This window comes from Xiphophorus couchianus, chromosome 14 (genome assembly GCF_001444195.1).
Source record: "Xiphophorus couchianus chromosome 14, X_couchianus-1.0, whole genome shotgun sequence".
Taxonomy (NCBI): Eukaryota; Metazoa; Chordata; class Actinopteri; order Cyprinodontiformes; family Poeciliidae; genus Xiphophorus; species Xiphophorus couchianus.
The window spans coordinates 2950979-2963824 of NC_040241.1; the positions used below are offsets into that span (position 1 = coordinate 2950979).

Genomic DNA, 12846 nt, shown 5'->3' on the forward strand with positions numbered 1-12846 from the left:
CTCTGCTCAGAGAAAAACCTCCAAATAAAACGTTTAGAGCAATCACCAGTTTTCTCTGACCCAACAAAGAGATCGTGACCAAACAAATGAGAATAAGCTGCAGTTTTCAGAGCGTGTCTTTCAGCAGAATCATCGATCGAAGCTGGAGCTTAGAAGGAGAAGCAAGAGTTTTCAAACAAAATGTTCGCAAAAAGAAAAATAATAACAATAAAAAAAAGTTAATTTAAAAATAAAAAAAAGTATTAACCAGAAAGTGATGACCAAGATTTTGACCCTAAAAACGTTTTTTTTTAAAATCGTTTAACTTTTTGTATTCTGACAGTTTTTCTTCAAGATTTACGCTTTAAAATGAATCATATTTTCACCAAGTTTATTGTTGTGTTCAACATAAACTGAGAATAAATAACTCAAAAGGTTCATACAGTGCACTGCAAAAACACCTCTTGAACTGTTCCTGGAACCTTATTATATTTATATAGGGGCAACACAAATAAAAATTTGAAAAGTGTGGTGTGCTTTTTGTTCTCCCCGTTTTCGTCCGATTCAATTCAATTGTGAACTTGAAAGATAAACTGACAAGGAGAGCATTCATCATAGAACTGAGGAAAAACCTCAACCATCAGCTGCAAACAGGCTGGACTCAGTAGGCGGAACACGAATGCAAGCCACACTTTTTAGATTTTATTTGCAAAAAATGTAGATAGACTGTAATATTTTGTCTCCTCTTCACTATTATGCACTATTTTGTGCTGCTCCATCGCAAAAAATTCCAATATACCAAACATAGTGAAGTTTGAGAAAATATGACAAACTTTGAAAGGTGTGAATAAGTTTGTGAGGTTCTGCATAACTTTAATATGGTTCTATGTAACAATAATGGCCTGATAAACATTATGATGGCTTATAAAAACAGATAAGTGCTGTTCCTACCTTCATGAGCTCTGAGTGCAGGCTCCTCCCCTGGCTCTCCTGCAGACCTTCTCCTTTCCCTTGGCTCACTGTGTCGTCATCTGATCACACAGGAGGAAATGCATCAACAAGAAGCCCTCTCCCCGCAGGTTTGATTAGCACATCCATGTTGTCCAGTTTAAAAATAGCATCCATCTGCTGGCTCTCCAGATGCTTGGAACTGATGAACTGAGTGAACCTCTTAGTCGTAGTATCTCATCAGAATGTCGGGGGGGGTTTTGGATTTCATCCACAGAAAGTTGGCAAGACCCAAACAAGCTGGATAAAACATTTAATGTTCCCTCTAAGGCCAGCTAAAACAAGAGAACGGTCGACCCTCTTTCCTGAAGAGACAATCAGCTAGAGGAAGTTCAGACTTTAACACCCTGTTAGGTAGTTTTTTTGTTTGTTTGTTTTTTTATTTTTATTTATTTATATTTTTATTCAAAAAAAGTACAATGTAAGGTACATAAAAATACGGTAACATGAATTAAATTTGCTTTATCTTTTAACAACCCGACCCCACCCACCCACATTCAACAGAAGAGAAAGAAAGAAAAGAAAAAAAAATGACTGGGAGCATTATGTGTCGACAATACAACAATTTGTCATCATCAATTATATATATATATATTCATACATATATATACATACATATAAACATATACATACACATCTTAGGGCTCTATAGGCTTATGGAGGTGATTCTATATTTTTAAGATTTTTAAAGTATTCCATCATAGGGTCCCACACCCTGTGAAATTGTCTTGTTGAGCCTCTAATAAAGTATTTAATTTTTTCTAATTTCAAGAGTGTTTGTTTTTTTGTGAGTGTAGAAAGAGGAGCTGACCTGTGTTGAAGTCCAGCGGCTCGGCTCCGTTCCTCTTGTCGGGAACGGCCTCGGTGGCGCTCTGCAGGGCCTGCTTCAGCGTGGACACCCAGTCCTCCATCTCCACCTCGCTGTCCGCAGCCAGGAAGTGGCTGTAGCGGTCCTGCATCTTCAGCTCGAAGCCGTTCCGCCGCATCTTAGGGCTCTGACGAAGCACAGCACAGTTAGAGGGTTCAGTGTTCAGTAAGGGGTAAAACGGAAGAGCTGCTGATTGGAGCCTTCAGCAGAAACTGGTTCAGTATCCAACCTGACAGATTAGTTAGTGAAAACTCTTTATCTCTGTCGTTAAAAATGATTTGTCCCCTTTCCGAAGGGGGCAAATACATTATGGAGAACTCCTGTAACAGTCTGCGTAGCAACAAATCTGAAGAGGCCTCTGACTGAACACATTCTGTTGTCTGACATTCTGATGAAGAGGATGCTTAGTCTTGACAGTATTGCTTTTTATTTCATTTTATGAAGAATTCTTGATGGAAAATGATTGACGGTAGTCGTTGCCACCAATAAACAGGTATTACCGTATTTTCCGGACTAAGGTGGCACTTTTTTTTCAGAATATTGCTGGTCCTCAGCGGATTATTCAGATAAACTTCAGTGAATAAAAAGGATGAACGAATCATCCATAATGTGATATGATATAAGTGACAGAACGCAGAAAACATAGCTCTCTCAGGAGAAACCCTCCATATTTTTCTTCTACTTCTTCTTCGTCTACTCCCGAAGCATCATGGGATATATAGTCCACTACATTAAAGGTCCACAAATAGTCCGTTTTGCTCCGGATACTACCTATGAAATACTAACTAACTCTATGAAATAACAATTACAGCTCAGAGAGTTACTTATATTAAACAATAAAATCCCAAATAATAAGCCATAAACAAATCCTGGTTAAACCCAAAACTAATCCTTAACATCCTGTGATAGTCCAGTCAGACATATCTATGTTTATTTTCCTCTTCATGACACATTTTTTTTAGTCTGGAGGATCAACGAACAGTTCAGAGAATATGATAGAGTCAGTGGGAAACTGGTTTTCACATAGAGCCAGGGCTGCTTTGGATAGTTTATTCCCTTCATGAATTTAAGCTAAAAAAAAAAAAAGATTTGTATTTACTTTACTGTCACGCGAGATGTGACAGTAAAATATTTTTATCAAGTGCTGCAAAGACTAACTGGAAGAAATGCTGCTGTGAATGTTAAACATCTGTCTGAATGAAGCCGACTAAACCCAGTGAGTGAAATTGTGATCATCGAACTAAAAGCTTCCCGTCAGCCAGCCCAGACCTGAAGGAAGTACGCACAAGTTCACTTAGTCAACACCATCAACCCCCTCCTCCACCCTCAGCTCCTCCCTTTTAATCAGCTAGACCAATCCTTTTCTACCCAGTCAGAGGAATGCAGTAAATCTGCCCCAACAAAAGCAGCTAAAAAAACCCTGGAGCGTGGCAGGTGCTCACATTAACACCAGGACCCACAACAAGGCTGCTGCTGCCTTGCTCAAAGTGTACCTGAACAACATCAATGCAGGAGTCCAAGTAGATGGAGCCTTTGGTTTCCTTGCAGTTCTTCTCGTCCTTGTAGGAGTTGAGGATGTAGGAACCGTCGGGGAGCTGGGACAGGTAGAAGTATCTCCGTTTGAACACCTGAAAGTCACAGCAGCGACTCATCATCTCTGTCAACCGGCAATAACTCATAAAGAAATGAAGGATTATTTCTGCTGCACGTTTTCACATGCGAAACATTACAACCACAAACTTTGATGTGTTTTAGTAAGGGTATATATGATTGTGAGGTCAAAAGTAAACGACCTCATGCTTTTTTTTTAACAAACATAAATCTGAAAAGTGTGATGTGCATTTGTATTCGACCCCTTTTACTCTGACACCTCGTAACAAATTCTAGTGCAGCCGACTGCCTTTTTTGCAGTTTTTGTCCGATCATCGATCTTTAAAAAACTTGAACCTGCCGATTCTGATTTTGGCCAAATCCAATGTTTTGGTCTGAAAAGTCACTAAATAAAGTCGCTGAGGTGGCAATACTGGAGAATGACTATTGTTAACCACAGACCTGCTGGGCGGGTCTGTCAGCCAGCCCCGTCTAGGGGACAGTGACATCCACACCTTTGCACAAGCAGATAAGATTCCATGGATAAGATCAGTTTCACATGTAATTATCAGCCAAGCTTCCAAAATAAAAAAATTCATGGCAGATTTATCGGCCGGCTGATTCATCAATGTACCTCTACTTAATAGAAATTGTTAGATTTTATTCAAAGTAGCAGTATGTAGGTTTTATTAAAATTATTTTTTCACGCATTTGTTGAAACTGCCACTGTCATGACAGTGTAGTATGAGACAAATAATCTGTGAAAAAGATTGCACTCCTCTGCCTTCTTCCAGAACTCCCAGTGCCAACTAGAAACGACCAATCAAAGCCAAGATGAGGATCTTGTGCTGCCAATCACAATCTCCTGTGCCAGTTGGCAGATCCTGTTGTGAATGCTAAGGCTAGTTAGCACAGTCACGAATGGCAGTGGATAAACAGTTTTCCTGCAGCGATGAGTTGTTTCTCCACCATTAGCACGTTTAGCAGCGAGTACATGAGGATGACTGACAACGCTAAGCCCCTCCTTCTGGCTCTGATTGGTTGTTTCTGACCGGGAGCGCTGCATTTCTTCAGACAGCAATAGCAGTTCAGGAAGGAGGTGGAGGAAATCCATCTTTTCATCATTACAAACAGTCACGACATGGTGACAATTTTAACAAATATGTAAAAAAAAAAAAAAGAAAAAAAGAAAAAAATATTCTTCATAAAAGTTACATACTACAGCTTTAAGGATATTGAGAATATAAGGTACCAAAATTAGAGGTTATAATGTGACAAGATGTGAACAAGTTTAAGAGGCATGAATCATTTTCCAAGACACCGTATACTAAATGCTGTTTGAACTTCGAGTCGCCAGATGCGAAGAACTGAGTACGGTTGATGTGCCGTGTCCAACCCTTCCACGACTCTGTGTTAATAACAGACAGGAGCGCTGGCGCTGACTCACCCTCATGGAGACAGACAGGCTGCTGTTGATGTTGGCTTTCTGCAGCCAGCCCTGCTTCAGGATGCCTCCCCTCTGGGAGCACAGCGACGCCGTGTCCTGGCCGACAGAAAGCACACGGAGCCTTTCAGGACACATTCAACTTAAACATCACAAAAACATTCATTTTAACCCGACTCTACATCTTTCTCTACAGGATATCAGAACAATGCGAGAGCTGTCTTAATGTCTCACACTCCAGTTCCCCCCCAAAAAACAAAACAAACTTTGGTTTCAGGAGATCAGACTATTGGTGACTATTGCCAAGTAGACACACACGTTCACGCAAGTCCATCTTTCTGATTGGCTAAAAGAGAGTCAAGCCCATCCTCCGTCCTCCTGACTGCAGAGTTATGATTTGGAAAGCAGACGTTCTCCTGACCTTCCTCCGTCTCTCCTCTGCCTCCATGTGGGCGGTCGATGACATCTATTTATAGATATGTTAGGATTCTGGTTTCCATGCTCCATAGCGCGCTGTAAGAGGGCTGACACGCCCACCTGACAGACCGTAAGCCGGCCATGTTTCATCATGTCCGCTTTAGTAAACGAGCAGAGAGAATGTCTTTGTATCTATTCCAGGACGGTCCTGTTGTTCAATAAGACAAATCTGAGCATCTCTTAGAGGAATCTAATCTCAGAGATTTACAGGGCTCCACTAAAAGCCCTCAACAAACAAACACACACACACACACACACACACACAGTGCTGTCTGTGATCTGCCACTCACCTCATCTTTGGTGTCTTCATCGATCTCAAACACGTGAGCGGGAAGCTTGTCCGTCTTCAGCCCTTTGCTTTAAAAAAAACCAACATACAAACAGAGTCAATTAGCAGCTCTGCTTTGTCTGCATGAGGTCAGCTACATTCCTTTGTTGTCAACAAAACTGAAGTGAGGCATTTTAAAGATAGTTTTTTTTTAAAGTTTTTTTTACATAGACATTAAAAACAGCTTCGTAATGGAGTATGTATTTCTAGTACTGGAATATGTTTATAAGAACATTGCAGCAGAAAAGAACCTGTAAATTCTGCTCCCTGTATGTTTGGGTCGATGACATCACAATAGGAAGTGAAAAGTGACTTTTGACAGATCTTGACTAGGATACTGAAGCATTCCAGTTTGCTTCAATGTGTTTTATTCTTGCCAACTTCCAAGCTGTACGGAGGGCCATACTGGCCAAGAAAGAAAAAATAAAAGCCCAACAGGAAGTCATAATAACAAGTTTTAAAGTCATAATTATGAGGACTAATTCGGTACATTATATTGGTATACAGTATTTTGAAAAGCTAGACTGACGTGATGATGTTTTGCTTCAGGGCTATTTCACAATAAATCGCCAAAAATTCAATTCAAATCAAAAATACTTTACTTATCCCAAAGGGAAACTGAATTTCCTCCAAGTGCCCTCAATATTTTATATTTCACAGTAACATGTCCTGGATGACACTGTGAGTTGTCGGCAAGCACTACTAATCAACCTCTTTTGCTTTTGCCACTCCTCTTTAGATCTCTGTCTGGCCAGAGGGTTAGAAAGAGAGATGCTGGAGTAGGGGATATGATCACTGGCCTTTATGACCGATGAAAGAGATGGTCTGAACTTCCTCCGTCTCTTTCTACTCAGTTGTTCTGCTCTCAATCTATGAAGCCTCCTTTGAAAATGTTGGTGCTAAAGCTGAGTACGTATGCTTTTTTTAACAATCTGTTAGCCATCTAAAGTGCAAAATGTTACGTTTAGTAGACTCTGCAATTGAGTGTCTTAAACTCAGCTGAGTTTAGGACTATTATATTATATTACAATAGCTGAAACACCAAATATACCCCGATACAAATTAATCAAAACACATATTATAAACCCTCTTAGAACTACAGCAGAAGCTAACATCTGTAGCCTTCCTTATTTCCACTCTTGGGCAGGTACAGCCAACAGCGTGTCAAGTTGCATTGTGGCTAGGTAACTCAGCTTCCTGGCTGCATTTTCTTTCAAATATTTCAGGTATGTTCTACAAAAAAAAATACACATGAATCGGCGAAACCATGAACACCGACCCGTGAATAAGCGGGGCTTCACTGTATTATTACTAACAAAGTCTTCAAGCGGCATTTTAGCTGTAGCTAATGTCATCCAGACCTGCTGAGGGATCACTGTGAGGCGTTTTCCCCTGAGGTTGGAACGGCAGTGATAAACTCAGCGACCTCTTCATCACTGTGACAGTACAGAACACCAAACCTTTCTGAGCTGGTAGATTTCCTCTGAGCAGAGGAAGACTTAAAGCTGCATGGACGTATTGGGGATTTCTGGTAGGTCACCAGTGAGTGCAGTAAAATCCCTTGTACGTCTTAAATAGCTGGCAGTCAAAGGACTTCCAGCTAAGTTAAGAGGTCTTTTAGCACAAATTCTAAATCTGAACACAGTTTCTCCAGCATTATGTCACTTATTCCCGTCAGTTTGGGATCTTATCTTTCCTTACCTTGGCAGCATGCGGAAATCGCCCGAGTAAGCCTCGTACTTGTAGTTGATGACGTGCCAGTCGGTGTTGTACATCTTGATGCACTGTGGATCAGAAAGCTGGATTAGCACCACATACGGTCAAATATAGAAGTGGGTCAAAACTGTCATTTCCTCAGTGTAAAAGCTACTTTGTCACAATATTTAGCAACTTTCCAAACAAAAAAAAATTGGTATCAGCCCAAAATCGGAATTGACAGGTCAGCCTTTTTAAAGATCGCAGATCGGCCAGAAAAATGCAATCGGTGCACCTATAAAGGTGACATCCATTTAAGGCTTTATATGTGCCGTTTATTTTCTTTCAACACTGAACGTTTCTGCTGCCTGTAAGGATCTTTGTTTGCTAAATGATGTTGGCTCCATTTTAACGAGCCCTTTGATAGCCGTTTCCACAATGTGTCACAGTCATGAGAGCTGGAGAGCAGCGGCAGAGCGGACTGTTCTCATCATAACAGAGTCATGTTTGTAATGATGATTAAACGTTTAGGATTTTACAAAGAAATCTGAACGTTTCTTTGTGAACACTCTAAACGATGAGAATGAATGCTGAATTAGCCATTTTATTGATCAATGATAAAACAAAGTGTCGAGCTAGACTGCTGTGTGGAACGTAGCTACTTTTTCCTTTTTTTCATTCCAAGTCTCTTTTTAGATCTCGATAAAAGGCTTGTTGCCGCTGCTGCTTTGCTTTGTCAGCATACCTCTTTAGCAAACAGACTCCTGGCCTCTTGCTCGGCGTTCTGAGGAACAGAAGGAACGATGGTCCTCCTCTGCCGGGAGATCTGGGACTCCTGCATCCAGGCAAACACAGCAACACATAAACACACCAAGACACATGGGAGCATGTAAGCATTACACACTGAGGAGTCTGTGAGACTGGGGGCATCATTTGCTTCACAGAAGTATTTGTAACCCTTTTCTATCTTCACGTTTTCTAAAGAATTTTCTAAGGACCTCACAGGACGGCTACCACCAAGCTGACCGGCTTCCAGGATGTTGGCACTGCCGTCTATTCGCCACGGCTTTCCCACAACAGTCTAATGTTCAAATACATGTTGATATTTACCAATAAGGATTTTTTTTTCAGTCAATTTATTAAGTGGTATAACGTTAAAGATTTGTGAAAACAAGTGGTGAGCAAACTTCTGCTAACCTGCTAGGAATGGAAGTAATTTTTCAGTTAGTGCTTTAGTATTTTGGTAACTTTGAAAATGTTTAGCAGACTGAGCTTCACCTAACTTCATATTTCCAGATAAATTCGAGTTTACTTGACTGTTTTGTTCACTTTCAGTTGAATAATGTTCAACGTATGCCTTGAAGCTTTGGTTTTCGACTTTTAAGAATTCTTCAAGTTGTTAGATGTTTATATTCACGCTCTTATTTTGAAGTTGGTACAGTCTCCAACAGCCAGAGTTCCATTTCCTCCCAATGACTTTATTCAGTCTTTTTTCCAATGACTTTATTCAGGAACAAAATAAAACACAAACAGCATAGAACAAGATATGAATATAAATACAATATCTAAGGGCCTTATAGAACATGTAAATTATAATGTCAAAATTAAATTGGTGCTTTGAGAGTTGTAGTCTTTCAAGGGCAGATATAATTTGAATTGAAGTTAGCTCTTTAGCATTAGCTTTGGCTAAATACTGCGTTGGTGTAGCGCATTAGCGTTGGCACAATTAATGTTCAAGATTAGTGCTTCAGGGTTAGCCATACCAACGTTTTGGTATGCTAGTTTTGCCCAACACAAACAAAAAGGAATCTTAATAAACATCGATAATTTCCCTTCTGCTTAACAACAAGCTCTGCTAGGCATTGCTCGATCACATGAAATGTATGTAGGACTCACAGAGACATCATCGGCAGGGCAGAGCAGCAGGTCTCTGTGGGGGTCGCTGTGGATCTGGGCCTTCCTCTGGAACACCACCGCTTCGTAGTCCAGCGGCTCGATGATCTTCGGCTGCTCCTTAAATGGGGGGAGGATTGGAGATGAAACAGGCGACACGTCACTTTCAAACAAAACAATACCCTTTGTTAATTATAAATCCGATATTTGCAGCTTTAATGTGGCTTTTTGCCACCAAAGCCGCAGCTGAACCACAGGAAATCAGGTGATACTGCAAAGCTTGGAGCTCTCTGTGCTCTGTAGGAAACAAGCCAAGGAAAGACAGAGGGCGATAAAGGGAGAAGAAACTGATACAAAGACAGAAAAGGGTGATGGAAGGAAAAAAAGCACAAGATGATTGAGGCATAAGAAAAATAACTGCATCACATCCTACAACAGAATATTTGCGCTTCCTGTTTTGAGTTTCATAGAGAAGCGGATGATATGAAATGATCCCTCTCTGAACGAGGCCTGCGGGTGTTCAGACCAACAAGAAGCAACTTAAATCGACATTTGGGGTTGAAACTGAATTTAAACAAAGTGCCGCTGTAGGCCAGTCTAAGCAGCAAAGCCGAGCCAGTAAGCCTCCGCTCAGCAACGCCAAGTAGTTTCTGCTTGAGTTTAAAGAATCAGACTGGGTGGATCTGATTCTGATCGGCTGCCGTTTTCCTGAAACACGCCGAGCAGAAGGGTTGCTTCTGGACCCACAGAGAGATCAGCGTGCCCTGCAGGAAGAATACTGCGCCTGTTTTCCACTTTGTGCTCCATCATATTTCTATATAAGCAGCTCACAGCTAAGAGGTAGAGCTTTAATTTCAGAGTCAGCCACACACACCCCCTCCCCCATTCACTGTAAAGCTCTTTGAGAAAATGTCTGCATGTGCGTCTGTACTGGGTAATTAGCTGATCGAGGTTTTCTGTCACTGTTTTGGGTGTGGAGTACGTTTCAATTAAGAATGATGGCAGCAGCTATGGGCACATTATTGCTGCGGAATTGGTTTAGTATCCTTCCGCGGATCGGGGCTCCAGCCAAGACACACCACAAACACTGACCACTGACAGCATTAGCTGTTGATAATCCCTTATATGAAACTGAGTGTCATAAGTCAAAATTAAAGTTTCTGTTTGGAAAACTTTGTACAAATTGATGGGAAAATATCTGAATTGACTTAAAACAGTCTGAAATAAAGCAATGGTGTAGACAAGGATGAGATGGAACAGGATATTAATTTTGCTTTCAAGGAAACTTCAAAGATCTAATTTATACTGTACAAACCAGTGCATTATCAGCCTGGAGGGTCACCAGGCTGTACTTAACCTCCCGCCAGACTAATCCCATTTTTAAAAATTTTAAATAGGGTTTTTTTAAAGACCATTAAGCGGATTAAGCTAGGTTTATAGTTGACACATTGAACTACGAGAGGGGGTGCGAACCTCCACTTGCAATTTGGCCTCACGCTATGATATCTGCCTATGCACCTTTGAATTTTTGTAACGTTTAACCTTTTTTTACACAGAGAGCTGCTGGTCAAATCTCTCTCATGGTAAGCATAGGGGGACAGTGGCTGATTTTCAGAGCTTTGCAGAGGAAGAGTATGATCAGTGGAAGAGTATCAGCCAATCTCCCAAAATTATGGAAATCTGGGCTTATTTACTTATTACTCACTTATCGGCATCTAGTGTACGCTTCTTTAGTTGTAATAACATGTCATTTTAAATAATTTGTCAACAAAATATAAATATCTAATCTAAATGCACTAAATGAAATTATGGAGTTCCCCAAGGCACAATACTCAGTCCCACAACTTTTTACCTCTTACATTCAGCAACGTGGAACTATTAACAGGAGTGGCATCAATCTACGTTGATCACACAGGTTTTGTATTATTGTCCAAGTTGAAAATGTGATATTTACCATTACATTTATCAGCCAATAACACAACAGTCGGGATACACTTGTAATAGGTTAATGTTCAATCCTAAAAGACATAATAAAAAAACAACAGTTGAAAAGTCAGAATTGTGCTTCAAGGGTTTGTGGTTGGTTTTCTTGAAGTGATGTTCTGAATAGTTATTGGTGATAGCTGCTGTTCGATGACAGAACACTGAAACCTTTTTGTCATTCACTTTTTTTAAAAGAAATTCTAAAGAAAGATGTCAGGTCAGCATAGGCTTGCTAGAAAACCAATACAACTTTGTAACCATGAAGCCAACAAGCTAGTCAGACATATTGTGATCAGTGATGCTCTCCACAAACTATTTAATTTATTCATTCATAAAGCTCAGAATACAATTCACCCTGGCCTTTTTTGGACTGAAGATTTAGTCTTGAAATTACCTGAAATGGATTTTTCACAGGTATTATTTCATTTTTTTGTAAAATGTATTTATTTCCTCTCTGTATTAACTTAAAAACAGCTTAATCTCTTCCTGCAGTGGAAATAAACAGTTGCTGGCTGCACAGAATTTGTTCAGATATTTCTAAAAGCCCCTTCCTACATTGGAATCTGTGCACAGGCCATATTGGATGGCATGCGTGGCCATTTGTTGCTTTCTAACCTGTAATTTGGGTTAAAAACTACAACGGTTCCATGTTCATGTTTTCTCCAGATTTTTCCACTAAAACCCGAAGCGCTCCGATGCCCACAGGAGCATTTAACCTAGCAAAGCTGCTTCTTTTCTCAACTGCGAGCAAATCAAACAGAAGTCACCTACAAGTCTGCAAAAACCATTACACATGACTGTGACTCTCCTGCGCCCGACAGCAGCTGTACTTCCTGTCATGTGCAACAACCGCAGCGCTACAAGTTCGAGCCACTCATGGTGCACAAAACACCGAGAGGCGTGGGGTGAGGGGAGGAAGCAGCAAAGAGAGAAGGAAAGGCAGACAAGGGCAACTTCTGCTTTCACAGAGGTGTAGAGCAGCTGAGGAGTCGTTGCCAGGCGGTGAAGTCACAGTTGTTACTGAAACAAACCAAAACAGAAAGGGAACGTGCTTAAAGAAGCTGGGTGTGACCAAACAGTGAAAGCCATCGAAATCAATGCAAACTCTCAGCGTGTCTCACACTTTCTTCTCTAAAATCTGGAAGCTGAACACTCAAACCCGATCACAAAGCCAAGCCCGCCTCCGGCGATGATGATGTTAGCAAGGCTGTTTCCAGATGTCTGTGTCCCATTAAGTTCTCCATCTGCAAGGCACTAACTACTCCAACATGACCGAAGCTATTTCTTCACGTCGAGCGTAAAGCGGCTGTGCTGTCCTGCAGCTGACCCCGCTAAGCGCTCTAGTCTGTCTGAATGAGCTGAGCACATGTGCAGCTCATTACAAGAGCAAAATTAGGCCTTTGACCTTTGAAGTAGTTACAGTCTATTTTAGAACAAACTACTAACAGATAACTAGATATATTTTCCCTTCTCCATTGTCAAGTCTCATTCTTGACAGTTAATGTTTGGTTCGGTTATGGCCAGGTTGTGTGTGCCTCCATTAGCAGTGGGTTCCTCACCATGTTGGCAGGAAACATGGAG

At 40.9% G+C, this 12846-nt stretch overlaps 1 protein-coding gene across 4 annotated transcripts in view; it reads right to left on the reverse strand.

Moving 5' to 3' along the window:
* The window catches only part of dock11 (dedicator of cytokinesis 11), a 77636-nt gene that overhangs the window by 58641 nt on the left and 6149 nt on the right, over positions 1 to 12846 (reverse strand). For all 4 annotated transcript variants that reach the window (XR_003598145.1, XM_028038316.1, XM_028038315.1 and 1 more), the window contains exons 2-9: positions 9286 to 9402; positions 8135 to 8224; positions 7396 to 7478; positions 5657 to 5723; positions 4893 to 4988; positions 3349 to 3483; positions 1799 to 1982; positions 931 to 1010 (exon numbers count right to left, since the gene is read on the reverse strand). Coding sequence is in view for 3 of the 4 variants with exons in the window: in XM_028038316.1 (XP_027894117.1) it covers positions 931 to 1010; positions 1799 to 1982; positions 3349 to 3483; positions 4893 to 4988; positions 5657 to 5723; positions 7396 to 7478; positions 8135 to 8224; positions 9286 to 9402 (852 nt within the window). In the remaining variant the exon portion in view is untranslated. The remainder of the gene's footprint in view (positions 1 to 930; positions 1011 to 1798; positions 1983 to 3348; positions 3484 to 4892; positions 4989 to 5656; positions 5724 to 7395; positions 7479 to 8134; positions 8225 to 9285; positions 9403 to 12846) is intronic.